Source organism: Acinonyx jubatus, chromosome C1 (assembly GCF_027475565.1).
Source record: "Acinonyx jubatus isolate Ajub_Pintada_27869175 chromosome C1, VMU_Ajub_asm_v1.0, whole genome shotgun sequence".
NCBI classification, from domain to species: domain Eukaryota; kingdom Metazoa; phylum Chordata; class Mammalia; order Carnivora; family Felidae; genus Acinonyx; species Acinonyx jubatus.
In genome coordinates, this window is record NC_069381.1 from 43,303,109 (window position 1) to 43,327,712 (window position 24,604).

Genomic DNA, 24,604 nt, shown 5'->3' on the forward strand with positions numbered 1-24,604 from the left:
CCCAGTTCCGTGGGTGGCAAGGAGGTGAGCCTTTCTTCAGACGCCACCAGTCTGTCGCCATCATTGGCTGGCTATACACCGCTCCCCTGCGTGGGAGAGACGGGTTGGGTAGCCTCCTTGGGCAGAGTGCAGTTCCCAGAGGGACTGGGCTGAGAGCCGTTCGCCACGGAAGCAGGTGGGCCTTCCCTGCTGCGTGCCAGAGGGCCTCTGGGGAGCGAGCTGGAGCAGCGTCACCGCCACCAGAGCTGGTAAATGGCAAAGCGGGACGCCAGCCCGGTGTGTCTGGCCCCCAGGCTCGTACTCTGTCCGCTTCGCAACTTGCCTTCTCAGCTTGGTGGGATGGTGGCGACTGCTTTAAAGCCAGGCTGGGTGGGCCGAAGCCCCTGGAGTCCGGTGGGAGGCGGGGGTGGGGGCAAAGCCAGCCAACTCGGGCGTGGGAAGGAGGCTGCGAGTCAGCAGAGGCGAGGCCGCCAGTAGATGACCTTGCAGCTCAAGGACTGCCCTGGGAGAAGCCGGTGCTGCAGGCCGGGCTGGGTGGCGGGCCCTCCTCACAACCCACCTTGAGTGAGCAGTCCTAGCGGCTGGCCTTGGTGTCCCCCGTGGAGCTCAGAGCTAAGCCCTGGGCGCCCACTGCGCTCTCAAGTCCCACGCACCTCATGTGCAAGGTAAGGCAGGCGGGACTTGGTGGGTTTTATCCTCCCTCTACAAATGGGGAAACAGGCTCAGAGTATGTATAGTGTGAGGAGCTAGAAAGCTCCTATGTGAGGACAGCTATCCTTTCCACAGAGATGTATCCACTTCTCCAAATCTCAAATGCCTGCTTCCCTCGGCCTCACCACCTGCATCCAGGGTGGGCTTGCTGCCCAGAGTTAAGAGCCAGCCTGTCAACAGCAGCGCAGCCCCTTCTAGCTGTCACCCTCCCCCCGAAGCACACGTGTGCGTCCATGGGTTTCCTCATCCCCAGCTGGGCCACCATGGAAGACTAGGTCAGGACTGGGGACTGAGCCCTAAGGTTCCCCACTACAGAACTCTTCCGGGGGCAATCCAGCCCATTTTATAAATACCTGCTGTGTGCCTGGCCTCGTGCTGGGAACCAGAGACACAGAATGAGCCCTGGTCTCTGTTCTCCAGGAGCTCCCAGTTTGCTGGCAGACACTGACAGCAGTTGGCCTCTGGATCCACAGAAACAGGAAGTTGTGAAGGCCACCCACCTGGGCCCATAGGTGACAGCATGCAGGGGAAGGTGCAGGGGTGACTACTCAACAAACATCCGGTTACTCCATGAGAAACTGAGTGCCTGCTTGGCGATTCTGGGGACACGGAACACTTGGATGTTGGCTCCAGCTTTGAGGAGCCTAGCTGCTGGGGGCCACAGGCTGAGGGGTGGTGTGGGAAGGTGCTTGGTGTTCTTACCCTATAAGCAGAGGTGTGCAGGGAGGTGCAAAGCAGGATCCCACTGCAGGCTGGGCCCTTTCCTCCCTACCGGGGCACCCATGACCTGGGTTCGCTTCCAGCTTGGCACCCCCATACCGTGGCTCCCACCTGCCCGAATCCTGCCTGGGAATGCCAGGTGGCGGCAAGGGTAACGGGTGGCTGCTTGCTCATCACCACCTCCTTTGCCCAGCACTGGGTTGGCACGTGGCAGAGGCTCTCTGCTGGTGGAACAGAAACTTCTTCAGAGGTCTGAGTGCAGGTCAGTCCCAGCCTGAGTATCCTCTTCCAACGGTGAGGGCTGCCCAGTTGTTCAAAGGTGTCTGCTGAGGAAGAGCCTAGAAACCGGATTCCAAGCTGAGGGAAGGGCAAAATGCAAGCTTCTAGATCCTCCCATCACACCCATTTGGACTCTGCACCTGCCCCATAGGAAGAACAGTACCACTAATAGCGAACACTGCTGTTCGTACTACGTGCAAGGCATGGTCTAAACCCTTCACAAGAGCCACCTCATCCTCCCAACAACCCCATGAGGTAGGAAAACCATTATCCCTGTTTATCAATGAGGTAAGCAGGGCACAGGTAGAAACTAACTCGCCCATGGTCACAGTAAGTAGCGGTAAAGACAGGATCGGAAATTGGCAATGTGTGTCTGGAAGGGTCAGACCATGTAGAGATGTACTGAGCCTACGACACTTTCCCTCCCCTTCTGCGGGCCTGGAGCAAGGTCCCCAGAGCTCAAGGGAAGCAGAAAGTCCTACTTTCCAAATGTTCAAATGCCCGTCCCGCTGCTTACCTTGCCCCACCCAACCACCTTCCAGGATGCAGCATTTGGGAGAGGCTATTGTGAAAATCCTCCAAGGGCTCCCCCTTGCCTTGGAGGGAAAACAACAAAAACACAAGACTGAAGCTCCGCGGGGTCCCCAGCCTAGGACCAGTGAATCACTCCACCTGAGTGGGAAAGCCAGGTGTGGCTGCCACCCTCAGGGCCACAACTGGCACTGGCCAGTGCTGATTCTCCTTGGAAAACACCAGGAAACTTTTCTACTCCCTGAAAAATACATTCTGGCAGTGCCCCCAAATATTTGACGTGACACTGATGTCTCCCTTCCCAACCCACCTTCCCCAAAGGCCACTGCAACTCTGCACAGAAAATGCAGAATTCACATGCCCAGGAAAACAGGGAGGACAACCTGAACACAAAACAAAATCTCGTCATGCACCAGGAACAGAAACTGTGCCCAAGCAGTCCACCTTGCATTTTGTAATCAGTATAATAAACTCCCACCCACGTTTGCCCCCAAACATGTCAGGAAGGGCTGCGGAAAAAAGATGTCCCTTTAATAAAACGTTATCAACATATATCGTACACAAACTACAATGTATCATAATTACTTTTTTTTTTCCTCTCTTAATTCAGAACCAGACTACAAGGTAAGAAAAAACACAGAAACAGCTACAATGTTCCCAATAATCCGCACAAGGTCTTTTTTCAGGCAGATGGTATCTCACATAGTATGATATACATGGATCAGGAAGGGGAGGGAGGAAAACAAACAGCAGCTACAGGGGAGCAGGGAGGAGGGGCTGTAAATGTACAAAGAATTCGGGTGTCTTCAGGGCAAGACACAGAGGTTCGATGGGGGTAGTGAGGTGAGGGAGGCCATGAGTCACCCCTCCTGGGAGGGGACAGGCTCCACTGTCGCATTTGTCGGTTTTTGAAAATAAAAACAGGACCGGAAACAGCACGTCTGTTTGGTTGTTGGTGTCCCCCGCCCCCCCAACAGCTATTCCAAAGTCTTTCCATCCAGTTCCAAGCGTATACAGAGCAATTCTGGTCAATTCCCATCTTTGAAAAAGAAGCAAGAATCAAGAGAAAAAAAAAAAAAAAACAAACCCAAAACAAAAGGAAACCCAAACTCCAGCCCTACAGTGCCCGCACACACGACGAGGACGATGCGAGCCAGGGCCACGGGGCGAGAACGCGGGGGTCACGGTTGCCATGTCCCAGGTCATAGCCATCCTGTTGGGGGCGGCCTCCCCCACTGCGCTCCGTCCAGGCCACCACCCAGCTGGCAGGATTCTCGCTGGGAAGACTGGGGTGGGGGCTGAGGAGAGGGCTGGAGCGGCAGGGAGGCCGGGCAGGGGAAGGTCCAGAAGAGAGAGAGGAGGAAGCAGTCCTGGGAACACAGTGCATGCCACCGGGTCACAGCGAGTCTCCGCTGTGGCGGAGTCCTGAAAGCGGTCAGGTGGTCTGGCCCCTCGGGCCACATACGGGAGGGGGTGGTTCTGGGGTCCCAGTTGTGCAGCTGCTGAGGCCACCTCGCCGGGAGAAACCAAGCGAAAACAAAACAGGTTCCCACCCCTTGCTTGCCCATCCGCACAAACTGAAAACCCCAAGTGGAGAAAGGGGACTTTCTTGTCTCTTTCCAAAAAAGGCCTTTTGAAAGAAACCACCGATTGTAAACTGCCCAGTTTATTATTATTATTATTATTTTTAGATGGCTACAAAGACAGCGTGAGATCTCACACCTAGACTAGCTTTCCTGGTGGAAGGGCTTGGGTACAGACAGACAGCAGGGTTTTTTTTTTGTTTTTTTTTTTTTGGTCCTTTTTTCTTTTTTTCTTTCTTTTTTTTTTTTTTTAAAGAAGAAAGCAAAGAGGTTGATTGGGGTGGGGTGGGTGGAGGACTTGCTAGAAGCTTCCATTTTTAAAAATTTTTCCCCCAAAAAAACCCCCCTGAAAACAAATTAAAAAATCCCAGTAACGGTAAAACCCCAAACAAACAAAAAAAAAAACAACAAAAAAGTGTCATGTACATAAAAGGTCCTTTTGGGAAAGGGCAAGGGGTGGGATTTTTCTGGTCATTGACTTGAAATATATTTTTATTTTGAGTTTTGTCCTTCATGTTTTATGGAATAAAAAGTTCGGCCTTTTTATTGCATGAAACTAAAATTGGGACAGGTGGGGGGGACTGGAGGAGGAGGGTGGGGGCTGAGGGGGAGCAGGGAGACGCCCCTCCCCCAGCTCCTGGGTAATGACACCTCACTTCTTCTTGCATAATTTCTGGCATCTTCCCGCCTGCAATGCCGGCTCTCTCAGGTCTCGGAGAAGAGGAGGGGATCACACGCTCATCGTCATGCTTGGAGAATACTGGAAGGGGAGAAGCAGAGACAGGGCCATGAGGGCCAGTGTGGGCTAGACTGGGCCAGTCTGGGAGCGTGCCTGGGTGGGGAAGCCTGTGAGGGCTCTGCCCGCTCAGCACTAGACTGTGCCCACCCCCGCATCGTGGGAGCTCTGGGGGCTGCTATCACAACTCGCCCCCCCATCCCACCCCTCTCCCTTCTCAAATCCCCTCTTCCCAGCTGAGGAAGCAGCCGACACTGCCCTTCCCACACAGCTGCTTTCCTGCAGCTCGCCCAGGGTGTCCTGGGGGGAGCTAGTCTGGGGTTCTCAGAATCATGACGTCGTTTCTTCATACAAGAATGTAAATAGAAGCCAGGCCCTCTGCGTGGGGATCCCAGGAAATCTCTGGTGGTATGAACCTTCCTCCTCAGGACAGACAGAAGTGGACCCCCTCAGAGGCCCGGCGGGCCAGAGCCCAGGCCTCCTGAGTCCCAACCCAGGGCTTTCCCAGCCCGGTCAGCTTTATCAGTGTTGGGAGGCGATGTGCCTCCCTGTAGAGGCCTCCAGAAGGTCCTGCCAGTGGTCGGGGTGGCAGCGGTTGGAGGCCATGCGGCAGGGAAGAGAGGGCCCTGCACTTTGTACAGAAAAAGGACCAAGGTGAAAGCCAGAGGCACAGCTGTTGGGACACCAGCCTGCCAGGCTGGTCCTGGCCAGCAGGCACCACAACTTAAGTAATTTAGTCCCCGGCCCCAGAGGTAAGACGATGATCCAGGGCCGAAACTGGGGGGAGGGATACATGCAGCACTTACATTGTCATTCTGGAAGGAGTGGAGGAAGTTCCCTCCTAGCTCACCATCGTCTCGAGGGGTGCCTGGAGGATTGCTAATGCCACTTATGTTGTTAGGAGAATTCTGGGGAGAGGAGAGACGAGGTGAGCCCCAGAGCCCCAGAGTCCTGCCCACCCAATGGGGAGAAAAGCTTTCTGGGGCCTCAGGGCTGGGGCAAGGTGGATGTGATCAGGGAGGAACACACAGAACACACACTCACTTTTGGAAGTCCATCTATGTCACCTGACCCTGGAAGGAAGGAAGGAAGGAAGGAAGGAAGGAAAATCTGGATTCAGTTTCTTGTTTGTTCTTCCGTGGCTAGGTCTCCAAAGCCACCCAAATCCCACACTATTTCTGTGCAGACGATCTTCTGTCCTGGCTGTATCTCTGGGGATCTTCCTACGTGCCCAGCCAAGGTCAGTGGGGTAGACCAGGCCCGGCTGAGCCAAAGAAGGCTGCTCGGGCAGGGTCGCGTGGGGTGCAGCATGACCATGGGGCTGGCGCCCGCTTACCTAACGATCCGTTCATGTGGTGTGGTTCCATGCCGCCCATGCCTCCCATCGGGCCGTCCGAGCCTGGACCCATCGGGAACTGGGGGAGAAGCACAGGGCGTGGTGGCTGAGTGGGCCCCAGGCCCTCGGCACCCCTCTCATGGGCTCCCACACCCAGCTACAAAGGAGCTGTGCCCTCAGGGAGCTTCCATCTGGTTGGGCTCCTCCGGGCACACCGCGTGGCTATCTGATGCCACCAGGAGGCCGGAGCTGGTTCCTCCCCTTGGCTCTTGGAATTGGGCAGGGCAGGGGTGTCCTCCCTACGCTCCAAATGAGGAAACAAGCCCAGAGAGGGAAAGACACCGGCCCAAGGCTACACAGTGGTTCTGGGACAGCTCTCTAGCCAAGTGTCACGGACCCCGTAATAAGGCTCTCTCTATCCCTGGGACGGAGCGTGTGACTCACCAGTCAGAACCTCACACAGACACACAAATGGGTGACTGTGCGCAGCCAGGGGCCAAAGGTATTAATGTCTCTCATCCCCATTTTACAGGTAAGGAATGTGAAGCACAGAGAGTGGGAAATTCTTTGCTGGAGGTCCCCCCTCCCCCGCCCTGGGAGACGGGAGGAGTGGGGACTGGGGCGCGGGCAGCCTGAGCCTGAGTCCCACCAGCCTCCTCTGAGCGATTCCTCAGAAATGGAGTTTCATGGGCAAGGTGAGGAGATCGGGTCTACTGAGTGACTGGGAGGTCAGGGGAGAAGCTGGGCGGGGGACTCGAGTTCTCTCCTGGGGACAATGTAGAGGAAGGCCACTGATGAGTCCCCCAGGCAGAAGTGGTGGCAGGGCAGGCGGCTCAAGAGGCCGGAGGCGGAATCTGCTCTACCCATAGCCTTGGACCTGGAGGGGGCGGTAGAATGATCTCAGAAAAGTAGCAACCAAAGGCCAGAGGTCATATCCCATGGCTGAGAAGGGATGGCTGAGCCCAGTCTGGTGAGCCCAGGCCCTGTGATGCAGACCAGACGTCAGGGTGCACAGGGGTGGACACGGCAGAAAGGAGGACTGTTTGGCATCTGGCCTATGCCAGGGGCGAGGGACACAGAGTTGAGTCACAGCCGAGCCTCAGCCCGGAAGGGGAGTCCACGGTTATGGACACCCAACCACCCCACAGGGCAGAGGTGCTGAGTTCCAAAGGGAGCTGCAGACAAGGCATGGCCAAGGCTTCAGGAAGAGGCACTGGGGAAAGGGCAGAGAAATCTGAACCCCTGCATGGAGGAGGAGGCAGAGGGCCAAAATAACTGAGGACAGAATTTGGGCAGGGGGAGACAGGCCACAGAAGTCATTCTAGGTAGGGGTCCTGCGTGAGCAGAGAGGCAGGGGGCAGCACAGGCTGCCGGAGCCCACATTGCAGGGGTGCGGCTAGCGTGCCAGCGCTCCCTCGCGCCCACCGCCCACTCACATGTACCACAGAGGCGGCCCCCTTGCCTCCCGCCTCTCGCCTCCCCAGAGGCTTCCCAGGGCCACTCACAGGCACCAAGGCACATTTTTGACACCTGGCAACAAATTTCACACTTACTCATCCAAGTGAGAGGAGGTGATGGACTTTTTAAGGAGCCAACTCAGGACACAGTCGTATCAGACACAAGAGCCCCCCAAACGCGATTAATGTCATAAACAACGGCATGTTCTGCCTTCAACACAAGCATCTTTTTAAAACTTTGTGTTTTCTCGTGTATTGTTATTTCTAACCACTTGACCGGGCTGGAATTCGCACACCGTACAACTGGCCCACTGCAAGCACACAGTTCGGTGGTTTTTAGCATGTCTGCAGGTGTGCGGCCATCACCACCAGATCGACGTCAGAACTCTCTCATCACCCCGTAAAGAAACCTTGTACCTGTTCGGTCACTCCCCATCCCCCTCCAACCCCCAGCCTCAGACAACCATTAATTTGTTCTCTGTTGTCTATGGATTTGCCTATTCCGGACACATATGACCTTCTTCTGCGGCTGGCTTCCTTCGCTCAGCAGGTCTTCGAGGTTCGTCCGGGTTGGGGCATCAGTTAGTACTTCTTTCCTTCTTCCGGCCAAATCACGTTCCATTACACGGAGAGGCTGCGTTCTATTTATCCGTTCAGTCGGCGGACGCGTCGCTCCCACTTTTTAGCTATTATGAATAACACTGCTGTGAATGCTGGTGGACGATTACTATGTGGACACAGGTTTTTATTTCTCTTGGGTAGATACCTACCCAACAGTGGAATCGCAGGGTCCTGTGGTCATTCTGGTTAAGCTTTCGAGGAACCGCCACGCTGTTTTCCAAAGCAGCCGCATCATTTCACGTTCCCCGCAGCCACGTGTGAGGGCTCCAGGGTCTTCCCGGCCTCACCCGCGCCGGCACGGTTTCTTGGTGACAGCCAGCCCAGTGAGTGTGCAGCACTGTCTCGTGCTTTCCACGTGCATCCCCCCGATGGCCACGAAGCGGAGCACCTTTGTGTGCTTACTGGCTACGGGTACATCTTGGCAGGAAAGTCTATTTTGGATCGTCGGCCCACTTTTTAAATTGGGCTGGTTTTTCGTGCCTGAGTTCGAAGAGGTCTTTGCGTATTTTGGATTCAAGTCCGGTATCAAATTCGTGATTTGCAAATATCTTCTCCACTCCGCGGGCTGTGTTTTTCACCTTCTTGATGGCGCTCCTTCGAAGCATGCAAGTTTTAAATCTTGATGAAGTCCAATTTATCTACTTTTTTCTTTTGTCACCCGTGCTTTTGGTGTCATTGGGAAGGCTTTGCTTTTACCTGGGCCACAAAGATTTATGCCTACATTTTCTTTGGAACGTTTTATCGTTTCAGCGCGGATGTGCATGTCAAGGGTTGAGTGCTCTGGAGAGATTCTGGGTTTCACTGTGGAGGAGCGGTCCAACTTCATGCACTTGCCAGGGGACATACAGCTGTCTCTACACCACTTGTTGATTCTGTGTTCGTTATTTTGTTACGTAAGTGCTATTATTTCAATAAAACCACAGTCAGGCTAGTTAACAGCAGCAGTTGGTAGAGGACTAGTTAAATAAATAAACGGTTTGTGTGAGAAAAACAACAATTTATCTGGAGTCTTTATTGGATTACTTCAATTTTCCAGGCTATATTACTATGTATTCTTAAAACATACAAATTTGGGGCGCCTGTTGAGTGTCCGACTTCAGCTCAGGTCATGATCTCCCTGTTGTTGGGTTTGGGCCCTGCGTTGGGCTCTGTGCTGACAGCTCGGAGCCTGGAGCCTGCTTCGGATTCTATGTCCCGCTCTCTCTCTGCCCTTCCCTCACTCATGCATGAGCTCATGCTCATTGTCTCAAGAATAAATAAAACATTAATACATACACACACACAAATTTAATTTTCTTTTTAAAAACTAAATGCAATGGACTGACTAAACACATATTACTTATATTTGATTTAAAAATGTTCTTGGGGCGCCTGGGTGGCTCAGTAGGTTAAGCATCGGACTTCAGCTCAGGTCATGATATCACAGTTCATGAGTTCGAACCGCACATCAGGCTCTGTGCTGACAGCTCAGAGCCTGGAGCCTGCTTCAGATTCTGTGTCCCCCTCTCTCTCTGCCCCTCCCCTGCTCACACTCTTTGTCTCTCTCTCAAAAATAAATAAAACACTAAAAAGCAATTTAAAAATCATGTTTCTTTCCGTCCTGTATTATAATAGGGTATTTTTGCTCTGCATTTTTTTTTTTTTTAAGATTAGAAAAAAGTTTTGTACAAAGAGGTAGCTAGCATGGTTTGTCAGGTAGATGTCTCAGATAATCCATTCAAGCGAGGTCATCAGTCCGACCTGACGAAGCCTATATCCTGAGCATCCCTTTGGGAACACATTCCTGGGTGGCCCCCGCCAGATTGAGAAGACACAGCAGGGCAGCAAACCCGGGCCATGGAGCTGCTGGTGACCCATCTTGTCATCGAGCCTGCAATGGGGTAAAAGGTGCTTGCTTTTCCTCTAATCCCTCTCTGATTTCCCTGCAGCTTCCAGGCCAGCCTTTTTGTTTTTTTATGTAGTGCTAAAGGAACACAGGGGCAAACGTACGATTCACTTTGACTTGCTGCCGTGCTCTCATCAAGCCCTGGTGTCGGTCCAACATGGCAACACCCACATACGCTCTCCACGACAACGTCTGCGCGTGGAGTACTTAGGACTTTGCAGACTTGCGTAGGTTTCTGGACCTGTAGGAATTCACTTCCAGCTCTCCAAACACGTCCATCCCCTTTGTATCTACAGGCTGGTTCAGGGAGACCAGCGCTTGCCAGTCGGGTCCTCTGCATCCGGAAGTTCATCAGGTGGGCTGTCCTGTCTCTGAAGTCTGTGATTTCTAAGCATTCCCAAGCACACTGGACGTCGTCATCACGGAGTCCTCGCTCGGGGAAAATGGTTTTAAAGCACAGAGGTGAGATGAACCTGTGAGATCCAAGCTGGACTCCAAGTAAGTTACAGTTTCAATAAAGAAGTTGAGAAATTCCTATATGACGCGGCTGCCCTTTACCGGTGACATGCTCTCAGGCCATCTCATTTCCAGAACAAAAGTCGCTACTTTGGCCGATGAGGTTTTGTCGCAACCCCCCCAACCACCCCAAGCGACCCAGGTGAGGTCTGCTCATTCTCTTCTAGGCTCCTGGCGGCCTCCTGAAAGATCACTGAGCAGTTCTAGAGAAACAGCACATACGCTTCTCTCTTACTGTAATTCCTTCTCTGCGTGCTCAGCTCAACGGATCTCCAATGAGAGAAGACGTCACAGCGGGCCGACCTCGTTACCATCTTTTCTCCGGCCAGCAGTGATGCCAGCCACCGTGCGGGCGTGCACCTGAGCCTCTCTCTGCTTCTACAGAGTCCAAGGTCTCGTTAAGCGCATCTGCATGTTCTGAGGAGATCTGACTGGGGAGTGACCAGAATCTTTCGTTATCAAAGCCTGGTATCCTAAGTAAGCACCCTGTCCCCTTTCGTAGCAGTGCCGGGCACAAGGTGTGTGGGACATTCAGCAGGTAAGAAGTTCACACCCCAAATGAAATCTGCCAAATCAACTGGGTGCTGACTGCCAAACAGGCAGAGATGAGCAAAGTCTAGCTTGTATTTGGACAAGAGAACAACCATCTGTCATTTGCTTTCTGCAGCTTCAAATCCCCTTGTGTTGCCGCTCAGGACTCGGGTGCAGCCTCAGAAAACGTACTGTCCTCCGTTCACGGAGCCGGACAGGGAATGACGCGGTGGCAGAGGCGGCCGGCGCTGGGTTAGAAGGCTGTGCTGTCTCACCCCAGCCCTGTGCAACGGGGCCCCCTGTGTGCTCTCCCCTTCTCCGCCTCCCCGCCCCTCCCCGCCCCTCCCCTCCTCTTCTATCTGGGCCATGCTCGTGGCAGACCTGTCATCCTCTCAACTCCCAGAACACACGGCCCCCGACTCACAATGTGGAAGAGGAGACCCTCGCAACCTCAACACAGAACACAGCGGTTCATCTGCGGACAGAGCCCAGGCGGACCCATCGGGGCCCCTGACCCCAGCGCACTGGAGCCCGGCCCTCGGAGCCGTGACGTGGATGATTCATTGGGAGCCACAGGCCGGGACCGCTGGCGTCCACGGTTGGGAGAGGTGGCGGCGGCGGCCGTGGCAGGAAGGTCACCTATGCCCTTTCCAGTGGACACTGAACACAGTGAGCTCAGTCCCTGGCTTTTGGGCTGCTGGAAGAGCCTTACGCTTTTCCACCCACCCTTTGGCATCCACTGCCCAAACCAAGGACAGTGTGTCCTGGGAAGTCGTCTCCTGAGACACAGAGCTTTTAATGCTAAAACCTGATGGCCAGTCACCCTAACGGGTAGCAGGGGTGATGGGGCTGGGGTGGGAGGGGTGCTGGCTGCCCAGGAGAGGGACAGGGACAGCGGAGCAATGGTTAAGGAGTGCGGTTCCCACGCTTCTCAGTCACGTGACCCCTCTCTAGGGGACCCCTCTCTAGGTCCCTCTCCCTAACCCAGGAGGATCCAAAGACCCTCCCCTCTTCAGAGGCTGCCAGAGGATTAAATATGTGCAGGGTCCAGCATGGGGCAGCTCCCAATCAGCATTTAGCACAGTGGGTGGTTCAGGGGTCACATCAGGAACCAAACCAACAGAACCAAACGAAGCACCCCAAAAGGCCAGACCACCACTGGGGCCCCAACACCCAGATCCCCTGGCTCTGCAGTCCAGACTGTTGATCTGGTCACATAGCAGCCTCCCTTCCAGACACTGGGCTCCCCAAGCGCAAGGCCAGTCCGAGTCCCCTCCCCAGCTGGTGCAGAAGGGCTGTCTCCAGAGGTGAGTCTGACCGGCCCTCTCCTTGGGGAGCTCCCAGCTGGGAGAAGGGGACGGGCTATGGCTGCACAGTCAAGTGCCATCCAGCAGGGGACACAGGCCATGGGAGGGAGCAGATGGGCAGGGGTCAGACAAGGTGGAACTGGAGCTCCTACATTACGAGGGGCTGGAACTTGGAGAAGCCAAGAAGGGAGGGGGTGGGAGGCAGGCAATGACCCAAAGACAGACCAGGAAGCCGCAGTCACAGGGCTCCCAAAGGGGCTGGAGGCACAGGGCAGGCAGGTCCCCAGATGGGCGTCAGGGACCCACAGCTCCAGACCTGAGAGGGTGATTGACTGCCTGGGGGGGGCACAGCCGGTCGGCGGAGCGGGGAGTGACCCGGGTCCACCCGCAGCCTAGTGCTCTCCCTCCCTGACACCCCACTCAGGGTGGCAGGGATCCCCACAGTGAGGCTGGGTGCGCCGCTCTGGCCAGAGGGGAGGGTACCTCTCTACCCCCGGCCAGCTGCGGAATGGGAACCGATTTGCCCAAGAGTTAATCGCTTTTCTGACGGTTTATTTTATTCGTCTTTGGTAACAAATGGCTGAAATCAATTAAACTTGCTTTCCCCTCAGCTGATGAAGTTAATTATGATTTGTTATGGTATCTGATATGTAAATTATTAGAAAGCGGACTTACGTTGGACCGGCTGCCTCCAGGCGGCACCGGATTAATCATTGTGTAGATGTTGTCACTGGAATTTGTTGAATCTGTAGAACAGTGGAAACCCACAAGTCGGGGTGATTAATTCATTTCTTAATTAAAACAAACTCATGGCACTTGAACTCATTCTTTTGTATTTTATCACCTAAAATCTCCTCTAAGTACCACCATTTTCTGGCTAATTTGTATTTAATGAAGATTCACAAAGTTTTTAATCACAGAAAATTCAACTGTGAAAACTGCTCAACCCTGGAACAAAGAAGTCCAGGGTGTGTGGACAGCAGTGTGGACGTGGCAAAGCGGGGGTGGCAGGTTCAAATTCTCATCTCCCTACCCGAAAACAACCTGGTCCCCAGACCCTGCCAGGGACCACGCAGGGACGGCCAGACCACCAGCTGCGCTCTCCCCCAATCCCGCCCAGGGGTTTTAATCAAATTGGGGAAAGAGAAACGCCACAAATTACCCAGGGGCCATCTTGCCAAGCTGATGGGGCAGGAGGGAGAGGGAAGCATGGGGCTGGAGACACATTAACATATGCAGTGGTTTAATGTGACCCAGTCTGAATGTAGGTCATGCGGCTCATAAAAATGCAGCAGCAGAAAGAGGGAGCGGGAGTGGGGGCCGGAACATCACAGCCGCCGCTAGCTCCAGACTATGGGTAAGCAGCTTCCCTGCCACTGGGAGCCGAGGAGTCTGGAGAGAGAGGGACCCCTCCGTCTCCCCAATTAGCTAGGAAAGTCTCCTAAGAAAACCAGCTAACATGTTTCTATCAGGAGCAGGCATCTTCTTTCTAGGGCAGAAATCCAACCACGTCTCACTTTTTATTTTCTGGGTGGGTAGATTGTCCGTGGGATTCCTTCTAGATGGTGGTGTGTTATTCTCAGCTGGGAAAGAAACGCAACTGTGAAGCTGTGTGTGTGTGTGTGTGTGTGTGTGTGTGTGCGCGCGCGCGCGCACGCGCGCATGTGTGCACATGCCCACGTGTGCACGCACGCCCTCTTCTGATCAGAGAAAGAGGGAGAAGAGATCTCCCGTATAGAGGACCAGAAGCCAAGAGCTCTGGGAACTCAAGAGACATGGTGTTAAGAGTCCTGGTTCCAGGATGTCAGAAGCCCAAAGCCCCTTTGCAGTCATCTAGAGAAATCCACAGCTGGGAAAGGGTGCTTGCCAACCAGTGTGAGCTAAGGACAGTGAGACCCCCTCGTTCCTGGAGCTCTCCACCCTGCCTCTCCTCTAACCAGAGAGGAGGAGTGACCTTGCTAAGGCCACAGGGAAGGTCAGGGGCACCGAGGATCTCCTTCCTCCTAAACACCTGATGCTGACATGCCTGGTGGGGGACACGCTGCTCAGGAGGGGTGGTTGGTAAGCTTTGGCCCTGCACTGGGACCCCTCCAGGACCCCCAACTCTCTCGATGGCACCCTCTCCCCAAGGCTTCTTACCTGCAGGACTAGGCATGATGGGTGTTCCTGGGGGGCCACCACCGCCAGGAGGTCCCTGGAGACGAGATAAAACTGACGTGAGGAACCCATGGCCATGACCCAGGTCGGGAGAAAACCCCGAGCTCCGGCCACACCAAAGTCAAGTGTTCCTCCAGGGCCCAGCCTGGCATCCCGCTCTCACTAAAGCTCAAGCAGAGCCCAAGTGTTTAAGCCCCAAGGGAGCTGGACTTGGATTCCCCCCACCCCACCCCCACCCCACTGCCTTTCTTCAAACCCAGAGGCAGCTGTGGGTGTGCGTGTATGTGTTCACACGCCAACTGGTGGAACCAGAGGCCTGTGGGGGAAACCAGCTAGGTCAATGGTCAGCCCCCAAGATGGGGACCCAACTCTAGGTCTTGTTTGGGGACTTCCGGGCCCCCAGAAGGTACCTGAACAATGACAGCAGGTTCTAGCAGAGTTTAGAACTTGTGCTCGGAGTGTGTTTTGAAAGGGAAAGAGACAGGGACCCTGGAGAAGTTCTCTTGCACATTCAGTCACATGTGGCTGGACACCCAATGCCCCGAACCCACACACACTTACCACGTAGGTACCAGGTGATGAAGAGGAGTATGGAATCTAAAAACAAGAGGTGGGCAGCCACGTGTCAGAGTCCCTTCCTCTGATACTCCGTACCCTTGGGCTTCCAAATCCACTTGGGGACCCACCCCCTCTTGCTAGGAAAGGCTGTGGGACACCCCAGGAGGGGGCCAGGGGTGTGAGCAAAGCCCAGTGCCTATACTGAACTGATCCCAAGAGCCTTGGCAGGGAGCTCTGAGGAGGCATGGGCAGGGGAGACCCTCCAGTGTGAGAGGACAGGAGAGCGAGAGCTTCTCCCCACCCCTCTGGCCTTCTTCCCCAGACTGTCTGTGCTGAGCCCCTTTCCAGCTCCTTCCCCTGAGCACTAGAAGCCAGCCCTGCCGGGGGGAGAGGATCGCCAGACGCTTCTGTGTGGACAATGCTCTCTGAGCAAGCTCTCAGCTCACACAGGCTTTCTGCCCATCAGCGGGCTGGGCTGGGGCCCAAACCCTGAAGGCCCCGGAAATGTTACTCCCAAGCCTCCACTTACAGGTGGGGCTCCCGCTGGCAAGCGTCAGGTGGACTCTTGCTGCATCCCTGCCTCTCATGATACCCCCAACCTGGGGACAGGACCACCCCATAGCCTAGAAACCCCTCCCACTCGATGTGGGTACTCACTGAGTTAGCACTGTTAGGATTTGGCCAGGGTCTGCCAGCTCCCGGGCCCCTGGGAGAGGGAGGGAGGGGGAGGGAGAGAGACGGGGAGACGGGGAGAGGGGGAGAGAGAGAGAGAGGAGAGAGATGGCAACAATGAAAAAGGTGTCGTTGACCCCAAGGGGGCGGTGCCGGAAGCGCCATAACGAGAGGGCTGACATCACTAACAGGAAATCCTTCATGCGGCCCTAGGGCCTTACACACCTGGTTCTCGGGCAGTAATGGGCAGCTCCACGGCTAGAAATCTACAAGCTCCTCTAAATTACGTGAAAAACGTGTCAAGTATATAAAACTGCCTCTGCATGTGCATCTTCCCAGGAAGGGAACCCACAGATCCTCATGGGGATCTATCCCCGAAAGGGGGTTAATTAAGAACCACTCAAGCACTACAACAGCAGCCAGTTGTACCGGGGTTCAAATCCTGGCCCTGTCACTTAAGAGCCGTGTGAGCAGGGGCAAGTTACTTCACCTCTCTGTGCCTCAGTTACCTCATCTGTAAACGGGGGCAATAACCACCTCACCGGGCTATGAGGAGCAGGCGGGCTAATCCACACAGCAGGCTCAGAAACACACCCAGGACGGATGAGCCCCATACGGGACCATATGAGCTCTTATCCAAGTATCTATCGCCAGCATCCCCGGCTCCACTGATGAGAGGCCTGAGGTCCAGAGAGGTGCCAAGAATGACTCTGTTCACGAGTCTTTGGGGGGGCCAGCAGAGGGTCGGGGAGCCATGGGCTCTGAGCTGCCAGCAAGGTCCTTTTTGCCTTACATGTTAATCCCGGGCATGGCGGGGCCGAGGGAGTTGGGTGGTGGTCTCATGCCGCTGCCGTAATTCTGCAACGATAACCAAGGGTCAGTCTATGAGAAGGAGAAGGGGCACCGGAGAGGGAAGGGGGGAAGAAAGACAAACAGAATAGAAGCAAGAGGATTAGTCTGTGGAAAGGATTTGATGAGAAAAAAAACACGTTCGTTAAAAAAGGTGAGGGGGGTGGGAGCCGACGGATGGGGCCACAATGACAAGCCAGCACAGAGGAACAGTCACAACTTGAAACACATCTTCAGGGGTCTCGGGATGGTTTCTCTCAAAAGCATGTGGAGGTCCAGTAAGCCCTCTCATCTTGGGTTTCAGGTGGGTGGAAAGGAGCGGACTCGTAACAGATCCAACTGGCGAACACCTGCCCACTTTAGGAACTCTGAGGGAGAAGAAACTGCCAGCAGCCTGGGGGCAGGGGCTGGGTCTGAACGTGGAAGGGGAGAGGACCCGCAAAGGCCTGGCTGGTGGCTGTCCCCAAGGCCCAGCATGTACAGATCCCCCACCTTGCCCCACGCCTGGGTTGTCCCCCAACCCAGGTCACCTGACTCAGGTGTCAGCATGTGGGGCCCTCACCAAGCACAGTGCTGGAGAAGCAGGAAGAAAACTCAGGGGGAATCACCAATTCTGAGGGAAGAGTCCCACCTCGGCTCAGTACAACCCCCCAAGGCAGAGTGCGGTGAGTCACAGGAATGCCTGGATCAGGAACCTCCTATCGGGGCTGCGCCTGACCCCTCTTTCAGTGTTATTTTCCTTGCAGAAGAAATAAATACCTTGCCTCCCTTCTCCACTTGGGCGCCTACACATCCTCCAAACCCAGCTCAAAGAGCACCTCCTCCGCGAAGCCTTCCCTGCCCACCTCTTAGGGTTAATTGCTTCACCCTAGTCACTCCCCAAATGCCTTGTAATCCTCCTACCCCTGCCACAGCCCGTACCACACTGGGCTATGATCGTGGCCACGTGTCCATCTCTCCCACTAGGCTCCGAGTACCTTTGGAAGGTGGGGACTATATCTCAATGATTTTCGTGCATGCATCACTCCACGTACCAGCCGCCACAGACTGGGTGCTGAATCAATGAAGGAGTGAACGAGTAAATGAACAGGAAGTAAAACTGGGCTGGTTGGGCTGGTTAAACTCTGCCTTTGTAGAATCTGAAAGAAGTAAGGTCGGTGAAAATTTGACGGCAAAGGGACAGCCAGTGTTACCTGAGCACATAACACATTTTACAGACAGTCTCTGGCTTGTCCTTTTAACACCGCCACGAAACTAGTGTTATTCCCACTTTACAGGAGACTGAAGGTCTGAGGGGAGAAAGATCCACCCAAAGTCAGGAAGCCAATGACCCAGCTGGGGTTTAAACCTGGATCTACAAGGGCACCTGGGTGGCTCAGTCGGTTAAGTGTCCGACTTCGGCTCAGGTCATGCTCTCACAGTTTGTGAGTTCGATCCCCGCATCGGGCTCCATGCTGACAACTCGGAGCCTGGAGCCTGCCTCAGATTCTGTGTCTCCCTCTCTCTCTGCCCCTCTCCCACTTGTGCTCTGTCTCTCTCAAAAATAAATAAACATTTAAAAAAAGCCAAGAAACCCCTCTAGGTCCACACTCTCCCCACACGTCTGGTGAAAGGCGGGTGGGGAGAGGAACGGCACAGGAGGCCCAAGAGCCAGAGCTGAAAAGCTCAGAGCCAACATCATGCAGGTGGCAGGTCCTCCAGCCAAGGACCGGCTGTGGGGCCATCTCCTCTGCCTGGTCACCCTGACAGAGGATTGGAGTCTAAGAGAATACGCAGATGGGGTGTAGACAGTGACAGGGGCGGCACCAGGCCAAGTGGCAGAGAATCGAGGAGGGAGACGAGGGTGGCCACAGAGGGGTCCTCAGGCAGTCCCGCATCCCCAGAGTGAGCTCCGGAAACGTGCAGGAGCCAGGCCCTCTTTAAAGACAATGGCACAGGCTGGCAGGTGGAGCCAGATCTGAGGTCAGAGCACAGGAGAGCCAGCCCCAGGCTGGGCACACGTGAGTGACTTTGGGCAAACCGCACAAGTGACCCCAGTGCTCACTCCCGGCCAGGCCGCACAGCGGGCTCAGTCATGACAACGGCCCCATCACGAGTCCGCTTTAAAGATTAAAACACTGCGGCGCACAAGCAAAGTGATGGTCCCTCGCGCGGCTACGTGCAAGGCAACCCCGTGGCTGAAGGCCCGTGGCCTGGCCCCGGCTTCACGGCTGCCACCCTCCGCTGTGCTCCCTCACCTGTACCACGGGGACAGAGGGCTCCCAACCTTACAGGTCTGGGAGGATCAAATGAAATGGCGGCTTTGAAGCGCTCTCTGTCGGCTCTCGGAGGCATGTGCTGATTTGGGATGTCAGCGGCAGAACGAACACCAAAGCCCTTAATGCCGCCTTAAGCGTCACGGAACCTCAGGTCTTAAAGGGACCTTCCTAAGCCCCTACACGAATCTCGGCCTCGCCTCCACCGCTGCAGGACAGGAAGCCTGCCCCCTCCCCAGGCAGCCCACGCTCCCACGGTGTACGGCCTGGCCAACTTCCAGCCAGAGATCCCTTCCAGGGGCTACCGCTGCATCCTGCGGCATCCCGCCCAGGAGAGCGGTTGGTGCTGCAGGGCCAGTAGAGGCTGGCCTGGGTGCTGGAGGAGCCTGGGACGCTGCGGCACAGAGTGGGCGAGGGGAGAGGACAAGCCAGGCGCTCACTCCCAAACCACACCTGCACATGCGGCGTGTGGCCCCTCGGGGGAGGCGCTGGTGTGCCAGCTGCTGTTCCTCCGTCTACCCCACCTTCCAGAGCCTCCCCAACAGCCAGCCCGGCGCTTCCCGAGAAGGGAGGGTTGCCCACCAGATCCTCCCTCCTACAGGCCCAGACCCTCGAGGGCCACTTACACCTTCCCATTTCAAAGATGACAAGCTAGAGGCCCAGAGCAGCCAAAGACTTGCTCAAAGGTGCACAGTAAGTCAGGGGTGAAAGCAGGGCTGACTGTCAACTTTGGGGAAAACACCAGCCTTTTCATAGAGGGCTTGGAAGCATGGTTTCAGACACTCCACAGAAATGGTTCTCTTTCCTCAATGTCCGCCTGCCCACAGCACTGGACTACAAGGTGTGACCACCAGCCAGATGCTCCCTCCCTCTCTGCCATCCGCATGGCTCTGCAGGGACAGCTGGAGGCCTGGGAGGGATCCTCGGGGCAGCATGGGGCTGGCTACATCTATGGGGGTGGTCCCCTTCCTCCTGTACCCTCACTCTCATCCCCACTCAGGAACCTTGGATGCTGGGCAGAAGGCCCTGCAGGAACAAGGAAGGGCCTCCCTGCTGGGGACCTTGGGTCAGGCATCAAGCTCTGGACACAGGAAAGCACTGGGCAGCTGGCAGAGCTGGGACCTGCTCCTTCTTCCTGCAACTTCCAGAGGGGCTCTTCCTCGGTGCTGCCCGTAGCCCGCCCAGCGCCACCTTCACCTTAAAGTAGGGGAAGAACATTCCAGTCTTTAGGACAGGTTGATGGGGTAGTTTCCTGGGCAGCAGGGGCCTGTACGGGCCCCCCGTTGGGAAGTGTCTAGAGGCCCCACTTTCTCCTCACGCAGTCCCTCACACCTCTAGCCTGGTTTATGATCCTTCCACCTCTTGCCGGGGCCCCAGGCAGTAGCCACAAAGAGCCGGGCTATCCTGGATCGGCAGGGAGATGCGGTTTCTTCTGGGTGGCACAGAACTGTCCCTGAGATCATGGGCTATCCTTCATCTGAACCTTCTCAAATGCAGACAAGCTAGGACGGCGATCTGATGCTAGCCTGTGCTGGCTCCACCCCCCAGCCTGAATACCAGCAACGAAGGTAATTGGTACCCACGGGGTGTATGAGCCACAGCACCTCTGAGGGGGCCTTGCGTTCTGTCCACGGGAGCCCGGCCGGCAGCCCTTGCAGATTTAGCCTCACATCAACAGAAGTCACTCCTGAAGAACTTAGCCAGAACGTTCCCATCTGATACTGACACAGTTCTTTAAAGAAAGACTATAACTAAGTGGATATATTACCTCCTTTTCGGCACTGGCCCTTTCACAAAATCAGAGTAAAATCTGTCTGACACGCTCAGGGAACAGGGCAAACCGATGCCTGGTGTGCTGGTTCCTTTGTGACGTTCAGGCTAAAATGTAACACAGGCTCAAAAAGAACAAATGTCACTCCGTCCAGCTTTGAAATCTATAAAGTAGCCCCAAGACTACACTGTACCTATTCTTTGTTCAGAAAGTTCTGGAGTGGTCACTGGCTATTAGCACTCTTATTCTCCACTTGGAATAACAGGCTGATGGTTTCCCACCTCTGTGTTTGGTCTCAGTACGGCACTGTGCATGCAGTGGTACTTACTAAAGGCTGCCTGAGGGGCTGGCCTTGTTTTCTAAGATCCCAGGCTGTGGCAGAAGCAGGACCCCCTCCCTGAGCCCCTATTCTAGGAAGAGACACCCTGCAGGTACCTCATGCTGTTTCTACCAAACCTACAGTGGACCTCACGAGGTGATCACCAGGCTGTCCATTTTGCAGATGAGGGACTAGAGGCCCAACCAGGCTGAGCTGTGGCTGGAACCGTGTTTTCCAGCACTAGGTTCTGAGTTCATGTCTCTCCTGTCCATTGGGAGTGAACAAGACAGGACCCTCAGGGGACACACAGAAAGGGCCGGGGTCAGGAGGTATAGCGGTCCTGCCCTCAGCCTTGGGGTCCAAAGCTTCTAGGCTCTGCACTGCCTGCTCCCTGGCTGACCCCAAAACCTGTCCCACACCAGGCCAGCCCTTCTACCTCCATCTGGTGCAGACGTTCTGGGTTGCTCTAAGGGAGCTCTGGCTCTGGAATTTCAGACTGCACTCTACCCAGAGGGGTACAGGAGACTTGCACTCTACCCAGAGGGGTACAGGAGACTTGGGCAAAGCACTTTGGGGGTCTCTCTATTGATACAATAAAGTCAAATAAAGAACAAGAGAGACATTTCCAGAGCCCCTGTGGTTGGTGGGGAGGGGGGTGGGTCAGCTGCCCTGGGCTAGTATCTCCCTCGGCTCTGGGCGTGCCTGTCAGGGCCTATGGGAGGGCTCTGCCCTTGCACACCCTTTGGTGAAGCCAGGAGAGCCACACTGGACCCGAGAGGCCTTTTCTGGTAAGACCCCAGTCTTTAGCACTCTCACCTCTTTAAAGCATGCCACAACAGTAAGCCAGACTGCTGGTCAGAGACTCTGACATGACGAGACGCCCGCTAAGCCAGGAGGAAGTCCTAAACTTACAGAATATTCTGTTCTCAGTCTGCTGACATCCATTCCCAGCTTCCAGAATCTCAGTATTACTACAGGCTTAACAAACTGCTAATGGCCTTGGCCAGAAAAAAAATTAAAAAAAACAAAAGACAAACAGCTCAAAGCAGTCATCAAACCCGCACAATTAGAATCCTAAACACTGATTTTAAGCCCCTAAGTTGGAAAACACACACTTCTTATTAAGGGTACCTCATGCCAAGCATCACACTGAGAACCCGAGCCTCCCCTTTGAACAGTTCTGTATGGCAGATACTGGTCTCTTTCCCATTTGATGGACGCAGCGGCTAAGCCTCCAAAGACCCAGAGGGGCGCGTGGGGGCATAGGCATGGAGTTTTCCTGCCTCCCACTCCATCCTCTTGTGTCCCCAGGTCCCCCAGGACGTTCTGGAAGTCCAAGGTCACTGCTTATCTACCCCAAGAGTAACTCTCATGTGCCGCAGAAGGACCCAAAGGTTCCTGACTCCGGGGATCGAACGCTCTGCTTTCAGACCCTGCTGCCCCTCCCACCCGCCCTGCAGAGGTCAGCTGGAGACAGCCACATGGCAGGAAGGGGCCACTCTCTGGGGGCTTAAGAGGAACTGGGGAAAACACAAGCTTTGAAGGATTTGAGGAAAGAAAAAACAAACAAACAAACAAGAAAACCAGAGGCGCAACTGGTGTGAGCTTGTGGGGCCAAGAGAAGCCAAGGACCTCCCTAACATTTTTCAGCACCACAGAGGTTGCAGCCATCCCCGAGAGGAAAGCAGTGGGCTGGGTGTGCTGTAAATACAACTCCAGACGGAGCGGAGGACTGTGGGTGTGGGCAGGCACCTCTCGCTACAAAAGCGGGGCACGTGTCTGTGAGCGGGAGCACTCCTCCTCCTCCTCCTCCTCCTCCTCCTCCTCCTCCTCCTCCTCCTCCTCCAGGGAACCGGAAACCTGGGGAGGGGCCCAGAAAATGCAAACATCTGCAGGCAGGGAGCGGGGAAGAGACAAGCGGGCTTCCAGGCAGGGCAGAAAAGGGAAGCAACGCCCTACGACAAAACCGTCCCCACCTCACTAAATCAAACTCCCTTCTTATTCAGACTCCCAGCTTCTTTGAGACAGATCAGCACACTCTCTGCCACAGCTACTACAGGGGACAGAGCCACATTCAAATGGTCAGAAGAATGGGAACCAACTGTGATGAGGTTCTAGACCAGGAATGGCCTGTCAGACCTCTGCCCGATGGTCCTGGGGAACAGGGAACTGGGTCACAAGGAGAGACCACTGGGCTGTAATTGTAAAGAAGTAGACCGGGCACTTGACAGAAGTTCTTCCAGAGGTTTCTGAGGTGTCCTTTATGACAATGGAACCCCTCTGGTCAGAAGAAATCTTACCTATGAGCCTAGTCCATGAAACCAGTAGAAGCTCTGGGTTGAAGTGGGTCTTAGAGGCCCTGGCCGGCCTGGCCTCCTCTCAGCTGGGATAGCATTGCTGAGAGCCATGGGTATAGATACATTCCTCCCCTCGTACTGCACCGGTCGGGAACTGAGGCCTGCTGGGGCCCACCGAGGTCAGATGATTCACCCAAGGACAAATGGTGAGTTGCAGGCAGAGCTAAGACTGCCACTCGTTTGTCCCACTTCTGGGTCATAACCAACCATGACCCTGAGCTAGCTCAAGTTCACCTACCCAGGGTAGGAGGCTTTGGGATTCCCAGAGGACCCACACCGCTGCTCGGGGACCAGACCCTCCACCTTCCAAATTCCTCAACTCCCTCCCCCAAGGGAGGATCTGCCAACCAGAAGGCTCCCGGCTGCCCCTCTCCCGCAGCTCCCTGGGGGCCCCTCAACTCAGCCTGCCGCCTGCCAAGGAGGGGTTGCTCCTGTCTGCACGTGGGGCCAACCCAGCCGTGGACAGAGAGGGCAGCTGGGAACCTGGCCATGTCCTCTCCCCTCACCCCTGTGAGCTGACGGACGTGGAAGGACTGACAGACTGTGGAAAGAGGAGAGTAGGCGGGTGCACACAGATGGCCAGGGAGATGGACAGACAGACAGGTGGTTACCTGTGGGCCGGGCCCCATGGGTCCCATGCCTCGGGGAGGGTTCATTCTCTGCATTGATCCTCCCATGTTGGGGTGCCCTGCACGAGAGAGGAGATAAACCGTGAGGTGGCAGGGGCAGACAGCACAGATTCCCCAGGCCGTGGGCCGCCCCGCCCGGCTCTCTCTACCTTGTTGTCGGGTGGGATCCATGGAATTGGGCAGCAGTGGCTGGGTCCCAGGAACTCCTCCTGGAGGCTGAAAGAGATGTGAGGCCCGTGCTGAGCGGCTGGGGGATGGAGGGAGATGTGCCAGCCTGCCCCAGTTCTCCACTGCCCGTCTGGGGCTACCCACGGCCTCCCTGACCTGCTGGCTGGGGCTGGGCGGGGGGATCTCCAGGAGCAGCAGGTGGCTGGAGCTGGCGTCAGTAGAAGGTGCAGCGTGGGTGGGACAGGAACCATCACACCCTGCTGTCTCCACGTGTCTGTGTTCCTGCCGGAGCTCAGCCTCACCCTGGCTGCACCGCCTGCCATACACCCCTCCACGGCCACATGCCTCCCGTCCTCACCTCCCGAACCCCAGCCACCATGGTTTAAGCCAAACCCTGTCTTTCTTTCACCCCATGGAGATGTAACTCACCCACCGCCTCCCCCAAAGTGTGGGGACCGAGAGAGCCACCAGCTAAAAATCCTAACACTAAGAAGGGAGCAAAGGCAGAGGCAGCCTTTGAGATTTGGAAGGGGAAACTGAGGTCCACAGGCCCAACTGCCCCCAGTCATCAACTGGCAGAGCCAGCAGGAGCACTCAGGCTCCCAACTCCCTGTCTTTACCCAGCATGTGAAATGTCCCCTTCCGACCCCAGGGGG

At 55.4% G+C, this 24,604-nt stretch overlaps 1 protein-coding gene across 12 annotated transcripts in view; it reads right to left on the reverse strand.

The window, feature by feature from the left end:
- Positions 1-2,751: 2,751 nt before the first annotated feature.
- Positions 2,752-24,604, reverse strand: part of SSBP3 (single stranded DNA binding protein 3) — a 165,122-nt gene continuing 143,269 nt past the window's right edge. For 9 of the 12 annotated variants that reach the window (XM_053214078.1, XM_027059110.2, XM_027059112.2 and 6 more), the window contains 11 exons: positions 23,930-23,996; positions 23,763-23,839; positions 16,394-16,482; positions 15,586-15,634; positions 14,932-14,967; positions 14,353-14,407; positions 12,889-12,959; positions 5,897-5,975; positions 5,605-5,633; positions 5,367-5,468; positions 2,752-4,584 (listed from right to left, as the gene is read on the reverse strand). In XM_053214078.1, the coding sequence (XP_053070053.1) occupies positions 4,555-4,584; positions 5,367-5,468; positions 5,605-5,633; positions 5,897-5,975; positions 12,889-12,959; positions 14,353-14,407; positions 14,932-14,967; positions 15,586-15,634; positions 16,394-16,482; positions 23,763-23,839; positions 23,930-23,996 (684 nt within the window). In that variant the 3' untranslated portion in view covers positions 2,752-4,554. The remainder of the gene's footprint in view (positions 4,585-5,366; positions 5,469-5,604; positions 5,634-5,896; positions 5,976-12,888; positions 12,960-14,352; positions 14,408-14,931; positions 14,968-15,585; positions 15,635-16,393; positions 16,483-23,762; positions 23,840-23,929; positions 23,997-24,604) is intronic. The other 3 variants (XM_027059111.2, XM_053214079.1, XM_027059113.2) reach the window with 1 other exon arrangement.